Source organism: Scomber japonicus, chromosome 18, assembly GCF_027409825.1.
Source record: "Scomber japonicus isolate fScoJap1 chromosome 18, fScoJap1.pri, whole genome shotgun sequence".
NCBI lineage: Eukaryota > Metazoa > Chordata > Actinopteri > Scombriformes > Scombridae > Scomber > Scomber japonicus.
In genome coordinates, this window is record NC_070595.1 from 9,349,885 (window position 1) to 9,365,649 (window position 15,765).

General features: G+C 41.4%; 2 protein-coding genes across 3 annotated transcripts in view; both read right to left on the reverse strand.

Moving 5' to 3' along the window:
• Positions 1 to 3,708: 3,708 nt before the first annotated feature.
• LOC128378769 (serotonin N-acetyltransferase-like) lies at positions 3,709 to 4,858 on the reverse strand. The gene is made up of 3 exons (XM_053338358.1): positions 4,702 to 4,858; positions 4,193 to 4,347; positions 3,709 to 4,077 (listed from the first exon to the last, which is right to left on the reverse strand). The coding sequence occupies exons 1-3, from the start codon at positions 4,856 to 4,858 to the stop codon at positions 3,709 to 3,711; spliced, it is 681 nt and encodes a 226-aa protein (XP_053194333.1).
• A 2,609-nt stretch (positions 4,859 to 7,467) lies between these two features.
• Positions 7,468 to 15,765, reverse strand: part of LOC128379629 (myosin-10-like) — a 55,145-nt gene continuing 46,847 nt past the window's right edge. For both annotated transcript variants that reach the window (XM_053339321.1, XM_053339322.1), the window contains 22 exons: positions 15,650 to 15,758; positions 15,318 to 15,449; positions 15,000 to 15,206; positions 14,727 to 14,864; positions 14,414 to 14,537; positions 14,070 to 14,241; positions 12,948 to 13,160; positions 12,687 to 12,831; positions 12,362 to 12,568; positions 11,472 to 11,576; positions 11,228 to 11,380; positions 10,899 to 11,147; positions 10,476 to 10,688; positions 10,115 to 10,327; positions 9,860 to 10,021; positions 9,609 to 9,737; positions 9,401 to 9,489; positions 9,075 to 9,198; positions 8,651 to 8,859; positions 8,375 to 8,483; positions 8,070 to 8,242; positions 7,468 to 7,683 (listed from right to left, as the gene is read on the reverse strand). In XM_053339321.1, coding sequence (XP_053195296.1) covers positions 7,527 to 7,683; positions 8,070 to 8,242; positions 8,375 to 8,483; positions 8,651 to 8,859; positions 9,075 to 9,198; positions 9,401 to 9,489; positions 9,609 to 9,737; positions 9,860 to 10,021; positions 10,115 to 10,327; positions 10,476 to 10,688; positions 10,899 to 11,147; positions 11,228 to 11,380; positions 11,472 to 11,576; positions 12,362 to 12,568; positions 12,687 to 12,831; positions 12,948 to 13,160; positions 14,070 to 14,241; positions 14,414 to 14,537; positions 14,727 to 14,864; positions 15,000 to 15,206; positions 15,318 to 15,449; positions 15,650 to 15,758 — 3,532 coding nt within the window. In that variant the 3' untranslated portion in view covers positions 7,468 to 7,526. The remainder of the gene's footprint in view (positions 7,684 to 8,069; positions 8,243 to 8,374; positions 8,484 to 8,650; positions 8,860 to 9,074; positions 9,199 to 9,400; positions 9,490 to 9,608; positions 9,738 to 9,859; positions 10,022 to 10,114; positions 10,328 to 10,475; positions 10,689 to 10,898; positions 11,148 to 11,227; positions 11,381 to 11,471; positions 11,577 to 12,361; positions 12,569 to 12,686; positions 12,832 to 12,947; positions 13,161 to 14,069; positions 14,242 to 14,413; positions 14,538 to 14,726; positions 14,865 to 14,999; positions 15,207 to 15,317; positions 15,450 to 15,649; positions 15,759 to 15,765) is intronic.

The following is a 15,765-nucleotide window of genomic DNA, read 5'->3' on the forward strand; positions in this document are numbered from 1 at the left end:
ATCTGACATCTGGTATTTAGCGCTAGGTTTGGTACTGTAGGTCAGTCAGTCAATCAGTTGGTTGACTGAAATGTTCATCAACTGCTGGATAGATCACCATGACATTTTCTACAGATATTTGTTGTCCCCAGACAATGTATCCCTTTTACTTTGATGATCCATCAACTTTTAGTCTATAAACACCATTAGGGTGACATTAGTGGTCTCTACAACTTTTGGATAGATTGTCATGAAATTTGGTACTGACATTCATGTCACTCTCAGAGTAAATTGTGATAACTTAAACAAGCTAGATTTTCTGACTCAATCTTGGTTTATCCAATTTGGTTTAAGTACTTAACATTCCCATCAGCCTCAGCTATATGTTTTGTTTCGGTGCTACAAATTTCAAATTAAAGGAAAAACTGGTACAGGTCTGAATGCTTGACCCTAGAGGGAAGGGTCAATACAAATCAATGCAAAATTGTTCTGAGTGATCACCTTTATCCTGTGATGAAAAATCCTACTTTGTACGTACATGTGTTATAAGTATTCCTAGTTGACATTATATTCAATCAACAGATTTTTCAGCAGCACTTTCAGAAAATGCATCTCATGGCAAAATGGCTGTACTTAATATACAATGCTTGTAAACCCTGGTGAGTCATATCCTTGGAAATGATGGATTAAGCATACAGATTAAATATGACTCACTAGCATGTTGTGGGAAAAAGGTTAATAAGGTCAAACTCACTGGTCTACAGGGATCAGACACACATATACAACAGATTGAGACGGCAAATGGAGACACTGGAAACAGACACAGAATGTTCACATTGTAGGATTGGAAACCATTGTTCTTTATGTAATACACTGCCTGGTCTTATGTGGCCAAATAAGAGTAATGAAAAAACCCACAACTGATCTGGTCTCTTTCGGTTTTCTGTGGAGTATTTAGATCCATAGAAACTGATTTGCCTCCCTACGCAGATTATTAATAGTGCACATATAATGTAGCTTCACATTTCCTGTTAAGGATTATACATTGATATTAGTCATTGGGATTGTCTGAAAGACCCCATCTGACCCAGTGGTAGAGGTTACAGTAAATGGTGTTGATGTGGGAATATGCCGCCGCTGCGCTGGGATGTCTGCCTGGCAGATTACCTGGTTATTGGAAGGACTTTGTGGGATTACTGCACATGAGCCTGTCTGGAGGCTGAGGTGGCCCCACTGTGTCTAGAGGGGGGTGAAGGATATTTCATAATGGTTTAGTCATCTCACATAAAGCAGTTAGCAAGCATGATTCTGTAATGACAAAACTAACGAGCAGTGTATAGCTTTGTGCTTTTATTACTGTGGCTTATTTGGGTTTTTTTGTAACATGTGTCCAAGGTTTGACAGCAAAGTGTACAGCCTTTATACAACTGGTGCTTTCTTTACTCTAGCTCTTCTCAGTGGTGTATTGACCTTAATAGTGACACTGATGCCACAAAGTGCATATGTGGTGGATGTATTCCTATGAATGAATGAAAAGCCTGCTAAATAACCCAGAATACGTCAGTGTCACATACAGTACATAGAAACACAAGTGGCATATTTTCTCTGATTGGACCGTTGGCTGAGTGATGTACATGATAATTGGTAGCTCCTTTTTGTTTTGCAGCATTTATTATCGTCATAATACTAGACTACTGCACTGATGGTTTAAACCCTGATAATGAGCATTTGCACATTTGTCTCTTATTCACTCTATGAATGACAATAACAAAGGCTCTTTTACACCTGCCCTGCAATCTTGCCAATAAACCAGACCTCTTATTCTGGAGCATTGTTCTGTATTTTCCCTCTGAAATAACAATATCAGGAAAATGGAATAAAACCAACCAACCAAAAAAAACACCTCAATATTTTTAGCTCAGTCAGTTTCAGACAGACTTTATGATCGCTACTGGAAAGTCTTGATATGTCTCAAAAGAAACAACACCAACAGACTCCTAAATATCCTAAAATATATTTGCCAAAGTTAAGCCGTTTTATACATTAAAAAAAGGCTCTTCATTCCATTTTTCTTGCTCTCCGTTGCTCTAAACAATCCGCCAGAAGGAAGAAAATCCAGTGAATCTCAGACTTCAGTGACAACCAACTATACAAATATGCCAGCTGGCTGCATCAGCTTGAAACAGCAATGATGCTGCAAGCCATCTTCATTCTGCAATTTTCCTTCTAGATGAGAAAATGTGACTACATTCTTCATCATCATTATCCTTTACAAAGTTCGATGTTTGACCTGTACCTTTTTTTGCCAGTTTTAGAGGTTTTCTGACCAAATGTTAACTTATCAGTGCTAAAATCCTTACAGCAATACCCCTGATTGCCCTGTGATGTGATGACTGTTAGACTATAACAGTAGATGTTTGGGTGCACAAAATGAACAATCTGGTCAATTAGTGAGAGAAGAACCAGAAGAAGTACCACTGGCCAGGTGATACTGGTGTTGATAGATTTAAAATATACATTTGTTCATTTTTCTCTGAGTTGCTAACCCTCAATTTTACTTTTTACATTTTTCTATTTAGATTTTTGTCATTGTCACATGGTAGGCTGAACTTTTTGAGGTGGTGGGCAACAATGAACACGTTGGCACAAAATATTTGCTGATGGCAGTTTAAGTATCACACCTTCACAGTGTGCTGGTGCTAATTGGAGGTCTGGGTCATTTTTGAGGTGACCACTAAGTTCCAAGTTTGTCCTTCAGAGAGCACACAGAGCTGCTCAGCCTGGCATGTTAGTGGATTAGACATGAGTCGTTGACTGTGTCATGGATTAAAGCTCCATTCAAGAGCATAAGGCTTCCCACTGGCAGGACTGTCTCCAGTGGTGCAGTTCAGACGATGTGGAAGACATTGGCATAAAACAGCAACAGTCTAAAAACCTCCCGTTATGAATAACTGTGATGATGAGGTAAAGTAATTCTTGGATTAGATAAACATCAATAAACTAACAAAAGAAGTGAACAAATTAAATCAAGACATTTTTCATCTTAAAAAACAGTATAAAACATTTTATTGAAATTGTGATATTGTAACAGGTACAGGGTCCCAAGGGGAATAAAACTTCAAATAAAAATCACAATGCAAAGTCTGGCTTCCCAAACTGAAACAGCCGTCCCCACTAACCAAAAGTATACATGTTTATTTAAGTAAGGTCATTGGATCTACAGTCTAACTGATGAGTGGATCTTCTTCTAAATCCTCCAGCGTTTGCAATAGCTAAAGCCCCCTAATAGACCTGGAGGAGCTGCGGTTGAGCGGCTAAAGCCTGGTGACTGACGTCAGTCCATAGTTGTGGGAAGCCCAGAAAGGTGCTAAGCAGGAGACAGCTTATAGCCACGAATCCAAATGTGTACTGCAAATACCTCATCAATAATAGTTGTTGTTGTAGTACTCCTCTCACAGGTGATACACACAGATAAGTCTAACAACATGAACTCGGTTACATATAATACATCACATTACAGAATAGTACATTCTTGTTTTTATTGTACAATCTCACAATGAATTCCACACAATACAGATTGACAAGCTTCCAAACAAAATAGACCCTGAAATACTCACCAAGTGGTGAACATGCTACAAAGAGTACAACACTGATTTTTTTTCTCTCCTTTTAAATTAAAGACAACGTCTGCAGATATGTCATCTCAGTGAAAAAACTGAAACCAGCATGTCATACATCAACATGTTCATCAGTCTTTGTCAGTGGCACAGTTAAGGGATGCAGAGGGAAACGGATTGCTTCACTGTTGCGCCGCATGTACGCGTGGCCGCTGATAGGGTACCACATCTCTGTGAAGGTGAGGTTGGCCACGGTGATTTCACATTGACCCAGGACCTTGAAGCCCGACTTGCGGTAGAAGGGGACGAGGAAGTCTTCACACATTAGCATCGCTCGGCGCACATTGGGCAGGCAGCGGAGATACTGAAGGTAACGCCACATCAGAATCGGGCCTTTACCCTGCTGCCTAAAGGTGCGATGGACAGCCAGCACGTGGATGTGGACGGTGGAGCCACAGGGCTTGTGGAGAGTCAGCGCATCCTGAGAAACAGATGGTTGGATGTCATAATTAGAGCTCATATGTATATGCTATGTATTTGTTTTTAAGAAGTAAAAACAGTGAACTGAAAAGATGGAGACGTGCAGGATGTCTTACTGTAGTGAGCCTGTCCTGGTCCCACAGAGAGCCGATGATAAAAGCCACCAGCCGGCCTTCCTCAAACCAGCCCATGGACAGCTCCGGACACAGCGTGAGGAAATGACGCACCTCATCCAGGTGAAGGGGACACTCACCTGACACCGAGATAAATGCTGAGAGAGAGAGAGAGAGAAACAGAGAGAGAGAGAGAGTAAGAAAGAGAGAGTTAGAACAGTTCATGAGCTAAATGGTTCCGTACTAGCTACTTTTACGCACACTTAAATCAAAATCGCCCAATAAACGTATTGCTGAGTCTGGAATATAGATTCACCACAATCTCTTTAAAAGTTAAATAAAAATAATATCTGACAACTAAATTAAAAGCAGAAGGGAATGAGATCTGTCGACGCGCCAAATGGTTTTACGCAAAACTCTCCATTGATATAATGCTTCTTTTGACTCAGCAAAACTTCAGAGCGGATTTGGGTTTCTGCTTCAACATATGACTGATAAGACGGGTCTCTTACCTTCACGCTCGATTTCAAAGACGCTTATAGCATCTTGTGTGTTGAGCGGCCGGACTTCGCTCGCGGGAAGCGTGTGCCTCCTTTGCATACCAGGCGAAACGGAAGGTGATGGCTGCATTGGTTTGATAAAAGGCTGTGCGCCCACAACAGACATCATACGGTTGTACTCTTCTCCCTTCAAAAAAAAGTTGTGTTGTCTTCTCTCCCGCTCCGCAGGAAGCACCTTTCAGGCCCTGCGAAGAGAACAGGATGGATTGTGTCCGTATTTATAGGACAGCTTCACAATCTGTGATTCACTGGTCGATTTGCATTTGAATATTTGATGTCAGACTGAAGGTCACAACTGTGTAGGGCAATTTGCTGTAACCTACAATTAACTCTGTTCATTGTTGCCGTTTGGTTTTTGTCTCTAAATGGCATTGACAGATAATGACAAAGTGGTTTTCACTGAACCATCACCTCCGGCCCATTTATAGCAGCTTTACGACACATGTTGATGTCCACAGAGTCAGCAGCAATACAGCGGCAGTTTAAAAACATTTCATATTTGACAATGTTCCACTAAATTGAACCGCTTCTGCCACATTTCATGATATCACGAATAAATGGTCGGTGCAATCAAGTATAGGCTGTGCGTAAAAGTGGCTCAGACGCACTATTGGTCCTCATAGATTTCTGCTCCGTCATTGCTTCTAGATTTCACGAATAAAACAAGCCTACAAACTAAATCATGTAAATTAACGCCTTGTCTCACCATGATTTCCCCCCAGCGCAGCAACAAGACTAAAGGGTCACTTACCGGAGGAGGTTGAGGTGTTGGTCAGGAAGTTTTGTTCTTCTAGTTGAGCAGCAGCTCTCCTTCTCTGTCTCAGACTCTCCTACTACACGACAGACGTCTCTTTTCATTATGGAGTGATTATTACTATGAGTCACATGATGAAGGATTATAGAAGTTGTTTCCACAACTCGGCGCATTAGAAACACCTTATCTCCTCTCTGACAGAGCGCATTCATCTGGAGAAAGTGAACGCCGTGTATCAGAAATGTTTGGGGACTTTGATTTTGACAGCTTTGGTTAAGCTTTCTGTTTTTCTTCAGCAGGTACATCATAATACTCTTTATGAAATGAATGGAGACGTGAAGACAAAATGAACACTAGTGTGGTGTATCATTTGACCAGTTACAGCAACCAAATCATTTTCATTTTATTCAGGTATTTAAGATTGTCATGAATTTCTATTTCCACAATGTGAATTGAATTCAGTGGAATTATTGCCCGTGCATTTACTTTACCGTACAAACACACACACACACATAGATACACACACACAGAAATGTGTGTTCGCTGTCATACAGACAGGTATTACTTTTCTGCAAATTATTTTAAAAATGTATACAATTACAACTGAAGTAGCTGATAACTCATCATGAACTGATGCACAGATGATCACTGTCTATTCCATGCATTTGAAACTTTGACTTGAGTTTTTTGACTGTTCAGAGGTGAGTTACAAATACAATGGAAGTGAATTGGACTCCATAGACTTTAATGCATTATATAACCCCTACTAATTCATAAACTGTACATAATGAGCATACAGTTTATCAGTGTATAATACTGAGCATATTGCAATATGAATGGACTTTCATTTACTGTATACAATAGCAGAGATATAAATACAGTCGGTCTATTGGATTGTTTTTAAATCTTAATAACTCAAAAAGTATAAAAGTTATCAATAAGAAAAGTCATAGCACCCATCTACAAAGAATCCTGCACGCTTTCACATACATCATGGATCACTGTAGTGACATCCAAGCAAAGAAAACCAATTTTCCCACTAACAACTCATTTCATATGCAAATTTATGAATATTTTATGAAAATACATTGACCTTCACAAAATTACGCATGTTTCAGTATATGAACAGTATATGTAGCGTACATGTGTTTTGAGTTTTGAGTAAGCGGAAAAAAGGCACAGAAGAAGAAGAAGAAAACAAAAGAACATGAGCTTTCAGCACTCACGCCAAATAATTACAAGTCGAGACTGACCTACTGTCATCCCAATACTGGTCAAGAGAGCAATGTTTGGTAGCACTGAGGAAACAAGGCAGAATACAGTCACATTTCTATATTCATATGCAAGCAAACAATCCTAGCATAGGAGTGGAAAAATACTATTCAGTTACAGTTCAACTAACATAACTAAACTGATTCATACGATGAATATGTTGTAGATTGATGGAAAAATAAAGTCAGAAGGTTGTTTGCTTTCATCATAATCTGTTCCTTTCAGATATTGCAGTGCTGTTTATATTAGCATTGGGAAGCATTTGAAACAGCTAAATACTGGTCCAACTGAGGATAATTATCATGTTCATCCAGACACGTGTGCAATCACTGCATTATGAGCAGGTGGATGAACACCATCATCAGAAAAAGGTTTTACTTATTTCTAATGTGTGCACAAAGGTTTTTTTGGGGTGTTTCTGAAGTAGTCTATACTGAATGGAAGTTGCTATTAAACAGCCCTGCAGCTTGATAAGGAAGGGTAAGGCAGAGTAGTGCTTAACTGGGGTCCAACTGCTGGTGTCTGCTAAGGTTTAGGGTTGAAAAGTAAGGTCAGGATGTGTTTTAGGTATTGTTGTTCAGGTCATGCAGTGTGCGGTTCGGAGAGAGCAGATCTATTTAGGACTTGTGCTGAAAAGGCCAGAAGGGGAACAAGAGGGTCCCTATTGAAGCTGAAAGTGTCTGTGTTTTTCTGGTGGGGTTGAGAGGTGATGCGTAGATGGGGAGAGCAAAAAGTTAAGGCTTTTTCTCCTCTACTCTGGCTGGGGCGTTGGTGTCTCGTTGGCGTTGTTGTCGGTGATCTTGTTTTCCAGCTCATCATCGGACAGGAGGTCCAAGGAGGAAGTTCCCTCCACCTGCAGAGGACGTCTGCCTGAGCGACTGGAGGAGAAGCTGATGGGGCCGCCCCGCCTGCAGGAGGAAGAGGTGAAGAAGTAAAGGAAGAGTGTTGAAACCACAGGCCAAAGTTAAAAAATAAGCAAAGAGGGAAAAGATGAATATCCAAAAATTGACCCCCATTCATTGAGCTGACATATGTTCAAAGGTACAATGTTTGACCTAATTCCTCCATCAAACCCTCACAAAATCTTAACAAGTGAATCACTACATCACTTTATTTGTAGTCCATTTAACAGTTGCTATATTATAAATGACATACTGTGTAGAAAAAAAGAATTCATTGCTGGCTGAGAGTGATGTCAATATTTCTTTTGAAAAGTGATAATGGATAATACTGACATAAAATATGATAAACAGTGAATGTCAGGTGGTGGATGCTTTGGTCTGCTTCAGCGTACCTGAGGCGGTTCTTGAGTGTGTGCACCTCACGGCTCAGACCCTCACTGGCCTCGGTGGCGTCATCCAGCTCTCTCTGCAGTTTCCTGCGTGATGCATTGGCCCTCGTGGCCTCCTCTTCAGCCTCCTCCAGCTGACGCTTCAGCTGCTTCATGCGGGAGTTACCCTTCTCCACCTTCACACACACAAACACAGAAAAAAAATGAAAAAAACCCTGGAAAAGACATTTAAGCGCTGGTCTAGATTGTAACAGATGCTTGAGAACAGCCAATTCTAGCAGTGTTCATATCAGCAGTGACAGACATACTTGTTCTTTAAACTGGTCGGCATGGCGACGCTCATCCTCAACCTGCATGCAGATTTCTTTCAGCTTCTTCTCGGTTCTTCTCACAATCTTGTTGGCTGTTGCTCGCTCCCTTCAATGAAGAACAGGTGAAGGTTAGAGAAAAGGAGCGAGATTTTGTGTTATAGGCAAACATCAGAGTTTGACTCAATTTTGATCTCAAAGTAATATGGTTTTGAAAAGTGCTTTAAAATAATGTTCATTCATCTAAGCAAGGAGGAGAGTGTAATCATTTCTTACTTAGCCTCCTGCTCCAGCTGTTCCTCCAGCTGCACTATCTTGGCCTCCAGGGCAGTGATTGAGGCCTTAAACCTGCTCTTCACCGAACCCTCGAGCTCGCCCAGCTTGGCTCGCAGCTCCTTGTTTTGACGCTCCAATTGCTGGCGAGCATTCTCACTCTTCTGGCCTGTGCTGCGCTCTGCACTCAACTCTGTCGTCAGTGTGTCCACCTGGCAGGAGGAAGGAGGAGGAGCAGGTAATAGAGAGAGGAGGGCAGAAAAAGTATCATGTGTGAAAGTCATGTTATTTATAACTTGACTTTCATCTTTGTATTTTGTGAAATGTGTAAGCACATCTCAAGATTAGATATTAGTCCAATGAAAATAGGGACGAACAAATATGGTAAAAAGTATGATTGCAGTACTATTCCAATATAACACCATACCTGCATGGTGGTCTTTCTGAAGCGGTCATTGAGTAGCTCCATATTACCCTGTTCCTCTTCCAGCTCCTCCTCCAGCTGGGCAATACGAGCCTCCAGCCTCCTCTTCTCATCCATCAGAGCAGACCTAAAGCATTAAAAGTAAGAATTATGTTGTTAAAATGTGACCTCAATAATCATGTGATACTGTATTTCCTGGCTGAGAGGAGCATCTTAAAAATTGGCTACTAATCCAGCCTGGAGATTATACTTATGGTTTGATGCAAGCTAACAGTAGAAGAAAGTTTAGAAGAAGAAATGTCATGTTTGAGTGGGTGAGTCTAACTTACTTTCCAGAGGTGCTGTTGGAGATTTCATCTTGCAGCTCATCCCGTTCCTGCTCTGCGTGACGCCGGCCCCTCTCAGATGCTGCCAGGTCCTGCAGAGAGAGGGCAGAGAAAGGTCAAAGGTGAAACACAGGTCATCAGCACTTTACACAGGCTTTATCTGCCATAAATCAACATCATGCATTAGGCTGTTTTTTAAGAAGTCCTGTACCTCATGCAGCTGCACAATCTCAGCCTCAAGACTCTTGAGTTTCTTCTCATTTTCCTTGGACATGGCAAAAATATCATCTCTAGAAGCACGGGCATCTTCCAACTCCCGCTGGTAGTCCTTCATTTGGGCCTGAGGGAGACAACATATTGCTGAGAATGACTTCTGAAAGTAGTGCTTAGAATGGGAATAGCATGAATAGACGATAAAGTATGAAGTGTAACTGATTCAAAACATATGTATCAAGTTCAAACCTGTAACTTGCGCAGCTGTTTGATGGCTTCATCTCGAGCCTTGTTGGCTCCTTCTATGTGACCCTCTATATCCTTCAAATCCATCTCCAGTTTCTTTTTAGCAGCTACAGCCAGACCTCTCTGCTTCCTCTCGTCCTCCAACTCTGCTTCCATCTCTCGCACCTGAGGGGAGCAGCCAGAACAAGATATTAGTGTTGTGGGACGTGTAGGATTTTCTTCCCCCCATGACTTTCTCTTTTAAGTGTTATCCAGCACCTGTTTGACCAGCGCTCTCTTCTTTTCATCATTCTGGTCATCACGGCCCTGAAGGTCTCTCTCGTACTGAGCCTTCATGGCCTGCATGTTGACCTCCAGACGCAGCTTGGCGTCCTCTGTGGCCTGCAGCTCGTCCTCCAGCTCCTCCAGCTGAGTCTTCATCTCTTCCAGCTGCTGCTCCAGAGTACGCTTGGATTTCTCCAACTCATGGACCTGACAGAGAGGAGATACACAGAGGGTGATTGGTGAAAGAGAGATGGTGATTTAGGAAGAGAGGATGGATGGAGAATGAAAAAGTTTTTTGAATAACATTTTTTATACCCACTACTATTTCATATGCTTTATTGATCCCAACACTTACATTCTTGCCCACGTCATCCTTTGAGCTCATCAGATCTTCCATTTCGGCACGTAGCTGCTTGTTAACCCTCTCCAGCTCCTCTTTGGCTTCTAGTGCCTCGTCCAAAGCTCTGGTCATGGACAGAGCTTTGGTATCCTTCTCCCTGGCCTCCGCTTCAGCACGGTCACGCTCCTCAGCATAACGAGCTGAGATGCTCTTCTCCTCTGCCAGCATCTACGCAGGAGGACATCAGATTGGAATTTCATGTAAATTAGCTTTGCAATTTGTGAAGACGGTATTTTGAGGAAATAAATGAAATCTATCTAACCCTTACAACTAGAGGCTTCACTAGTAATATTTAAAATATACTGAGGACGAATTAAGAAACTCATTCCAAAGTTGTTTTTTCGAACCAAATATCTGCAAAACTCAGAATTTACTCACCTGGTCAAACTTCTTCTGTTTCTTCTCGAGGTTGGAGACGATCTGTCTCTGGTGATCCAGGTCTACAGTTAGATCATCCAACTCCTGCTGCAGACGGGTCTTTGTCTTCTCCATCTTTTCAAAAGCTATGGTCTTCTCTTCCAGACGCTGGCTGGACAGCTCCATGTCCTTCTGCAGCTTCTTCTTTATCTCCTCCAGACCCTCGATTGTTCCAACATCATCTTCCAGCCTCTTCTTGCTCTCTGTCAGCTACAAACAGAAAACACGAGATATTCAGAAAATAATAAACAAAAAAGTGTGACTTAAATATTGTTGACTGTGTGTCCTACCTGAGCCTGTAGGGTCAACATCTGTTTATCTAGATTCTTGCGCGCCTCCTCATCCTCCTCCTGCTGCTCCTGCAGTGCGTTCTTCTCCTCTTCTAACTGGCGTATACGACTGCTGAGGTTGAGTTTCTGACGAGTCTCCTCCTGGAGCAGCTCCTGAAAGAAAATGAATAGTTGTCCAGTTAGTTTAACAGAAAGTATTCATTAGTTTTTACTTGATGATTCATGCCCAGAGACTGTTTGTCACCTGTGTATCTTGTAGCTGACTCTCTAGTCCAGAGACATCTTTGGTCATCTTGATACCCTTCCTCTCTGCATCCTCCAGCATGGTTGAAACATTGTCCAACTCAGTCTGTATGAAGAGGTACAAAAATTAAACCAGTCTGTCAATTTACGTTAAATGTATTGTTATAAAATAAGCTTGTCAAAAAACAAAATCCTAATTAAAGAAGCACCATAACTTTTTTCCCATTAATTCAAATAAACAGAATGCTTGTAATTTTGACAGATTATCACATTTGATTATCAAATTCACAACTATTACCAACTTAGCTGTTCAGTTAAACTGCATTACGGTTCATTTTGGTTGTACACTATTAGTGAGAAGAACAATCTACCTTAAATATAAAGGAACAGTTTAGTGAAATTTCTGAAGTATATGGCAAGGTTTTACAATCAAGAAATATGTTCATATTTAAGTGATTATGGAGTCCTCTGTTAAAAAAAACAAAGAAAATGAGGATAATAAATTCAGAAGAGTTGAAGATATTGACATGCAACCTGAAGTTTACCATTAAGTAAAAAAAGCAGTATCAGTCATTCTGCAGATAGGATACACCCCAAATACACCCCTCTCTTTATGTTCCTTCAGATGCTCAGCCGCCCAAATTCATGGATGTGCGTTACCAAGGCAACAACCAAAAGAGAAATATGGCAGAATCCAGAGCGATGCTCACTTCTGTTCCCCTCACACATTATCAGGAGCAGCAAAGAAATGTCATGTCATGTGAGCGCATGAGATCACTGACTCTATACTTAATGACAATACTTCAGTATTTATTTCTTTTCTCATAGTTTGACTATACAATGGACTGATTCCACTGTATTAAATCAAGAGTGTTTGCACGCCACCCTCACCTGCAGTTTGTGTGTGCGCTCAGCCAGTTCTGCTTTGGACCTGTCTCCCTCCGTGACCCTGGCCATGTACTCCTGCAGCTGACCTTCCAGTTTCTTCCTCTTGTGCTCGGACTCTGTCTTCGCCTGCTGCAGGCTCTTGACCTCGTTAGTCAGCTCCTTATTGGCACTCTCCTGGCTCTGCTTGGTTTTTTCCAGATTAGCCTTAAACTAGACATAATGAACAGCAAACATTAGTGTAGTCACATGATGAAGTGATGTTTTTCTCTCTTCGAAGGATGTGATAATCTTGTGCTATTAGATTGTGGATTGTGGAAAGGTATTTCACCCTCTTGGCCTGCTCCAGCTGTTCAGACAGTTCTTCCAGGGCAGTGGAGTGCCTCTGTCGCATCTCCTGGATCTGACTCTCATGATTTTTAGTCTCATCTTCAATGGCTTTCTTCAGCTCTGTAACTTCCTGTTCACGCTTGGTCCTACACAGAATAAGGACAGACTTATTACAGAAAAGACTTAACGTTCTTGTTTATGGATGCACCACTGTCTGTGATATATATGTAAAACAAGTAAAAAAAAATGCAGAGTACAGCACCTCAGCTCCTGCTGGGCAGCGGTTGTATCAAGGGTGTCCTCCAGTTCTGTCTTAAGGGCCTCAAGCTCTTCACTCAAGTCTCTCTTGAGCTTCTCGGCCTTGTTCCTCGACTGTTTCTCAGACTCTAGGTCCTCCTGCAGCTCAGACAGCTGGGCCTGCATCTCCCTCAACTGTTTCAGAGCGTTGTTCTTCTGACTAACCTCGTCTTCACCCCTGTTCAACATTGAGAAAATTGAAGAACATGTAACAAGATATCAGATACAAAGTGAAAAAAAAAATTGACTGTGATGGTATGATTGAAAAAAAATATTACTAGGGAACTCACTGCAATTTCTCTCACAAGTTACACTGCAGCCTAAATTTCATTTCAGTATCATCAGAAAAAATATTTCTTCAAAGTGTTCATTAGTTTTACATGTTTTCATAAGATTACCTCTTGAATGATGCTTTATAATTGGCCATATTACAGTTTTTCTCCCTGCACAACATGTGAAGTTACCTTTTGTGTTAATTAATAAACGTCATCTGCTGTGAGGCCACTGGGTGGCAGCAGAGGCAAAATCATTGATTCATAACATACTTGATGCCCTCAGTTTTCTTATGATGGAGACTCCTAAATGAGCTGCATGCAGTAATGGCTGCATAGATTCATGGTTTTAGACTTACAGAGACTCATTAATACCACACGAATTACACACACACACTCATCATAGAGTCACACAACACAAACACATTCCAAATCCAGTGATGACCAGTGAATAAAAATATTTTGTTGAGGCAGCCTGCAAGACAATGAGTCTCACAGGCTATTTGTTTTTACTAAATTATAAGATCTCTGCTGTGTACGTATCTGGAGTGTTGTCAGTCCAGTAAAATGTGTCATATTAACTGGCAGGTGTGAATGCATCTTGCAGTAGTGTTTAGTGTGATGACTGTTCTGAACAGCTATGCAGCACTTATCTCAGACTGATTCATGCAGCACAATCTCAATGACTCAAAACTAAGACTCTGAAACCTATATTTAGCTCACAAGTTATGTAATACTATTATTGGTGAAGTGATGTGACCTGTACTGAACTGTTTTTGCTCTATTGTCCTTTAGGTGGACCCAGTCTCTCCTACCTAGCCTGCATTATCTGCTGCTCGTCTTCCTTCTTGCCCAGCTGAGTTTTTAGCTCCTCTATCTGACCCTGTAGCTCAGATATCTGGTCTTGGAAGTCCGTTGTTTCCCCATCCAGCTTCCTCTTAGCCTTCTCCAGCTCCTGACGGGTCTTCTCCTCTTTCTTCAGTCTCTCTGAGTTAGAAATAAGAGTATACAATGATTTATTAAAACGCCAAGAAACATGTTGTCATGGCTGAGTGGTAAAAATTAATGTGGTTTAAAGTTTAGATGCTCATGTATTTTACAAGCTTTAAGTTTACTCTGCTAAATTTTATGCATTCTGTATATTAATTTACTCCTTTACCCTCCAAGTCGGTTATCATCATCTCCTGCTTATTCTTGACCTTGCCCAGGTTCTTTGCCTTCTCTTCCTCTTCAGCTAGCACAGAGGTCATCTCATTGATTCTGTCATCCATCAGTTTCTTTTCCTGAAGATGGGAGAGAGGTACAGGCAGATTAGCACACAACTAACCTCTCAAATTAGCGTTAACATGTTTCAAAACTCTGAAAAGGTTCATACAGACAGGGAGACCCTCCATCCCTTATTTAAAAGCAATCTTCACAATTCTACACTACGTCTCTGACCCTTCGATTGAATATAGACCCTTTTCTCCCACCTTGGTGAACTTGGAGTTCTGGTCTTCTAGTAGCAAAATATCCTCTTCCAACTTCTTCATTTTGGCCTCAGCTGTCACTCTTTCCAGCTGCAGCTTCTGCCTGGCAGCTTCCTCCTCATCCAATTGTTCTTCCAGGTCCTAAACACACAAGTAGTTAACCATAGCAAACACATTTTAGTTTTTAAGTCATTTTAATAACTAATCTTTTAAGGTATAAAATAAAAATTGTTTTTCAGCAACAAGTATGTATATTTTCACATCTCTAGGACACACCTGGATATGGGATTGCATCTTCTTCTTCTCATTCTGCAGGCCCGTGCCTCTTTCTTCTTCTTCTTCCAGCCTGGACTCCAAGTCATGGAGGATCTCCTCCAGCTCTTGCTTTTTGGAAGCCAGGCGAGCTCTCATCTCTTCAGCCTCTGCAAACAGCTCTGTCTCTGCCTGCAGCTGTTCTGCTAGTATGTTCTTCTCCTCCACTAACTGTACATAAATAATGTTATTGCTTTCAATTATGCATCATAAAAATGTCAAAGTCAATTCATGTTGTTAAAATGTGGCACTAACAGAGTATTTTTTGTGGTTGTAACTGACCTGTTGGTGTTTCCTCTCCATCTCTACCAGCTCTCCCTCCACTTTGGTCTGCTTCTCCTTGACCTTGACCAGTTCCTCATCTTTAGCCTGCATCTCCTCCTCCTGCCTGGTCACCTGCAGCAGAGGCTTCACCTGGAGGTATAGATAAACACAGACGTTACAGAGTATGAGACGGATTCTAGCTGCTATGTCTGAGCTAGATTATAAATGGGAAATTATAGTATGTCTACTGATAAATCTAACCAATTCTCCTCTGGACCTCAATGTTGACACAACCATTGTTACCATGAGAATAGTTGACAGTGTGCATGTACATATACAAAGACACACACCTTGGTGAAGAGTCTCCACCACTGCCAGTGACGCAGTTTCAAGTACGCAGCGCAGTTTCTCTGGAGAACCTTCAGTGCACTGAGCTGCTGCTGCTTCTTGGCAAAGGCTCTGAATC

Bases quoted from the DNA above. Each gene is read 5' to 3' on its own strand.
- LOC128378769 (XM_053338358.1), bottom strand. From the start codon at position 4,858: ATGATGTCTGTTGTGGGCGCACAGCCTTTTATCAAACCAATGCAGCCA. The intron at 4,348-4,701 runs GTAAGAGACCCG...TCTCTCTCTCAG, and splicing joins CTTTGAAATCGAGCGTGAAG to CATTTATCTCGGTGTCAGGT. The intron at 4,078-4,192 runs GTAAGACATCCT...TCTGTTTCTCAG, and splicing joins ACCAGGACAGGCTCACTACA to GATGCGCTGACTCTCCACAA.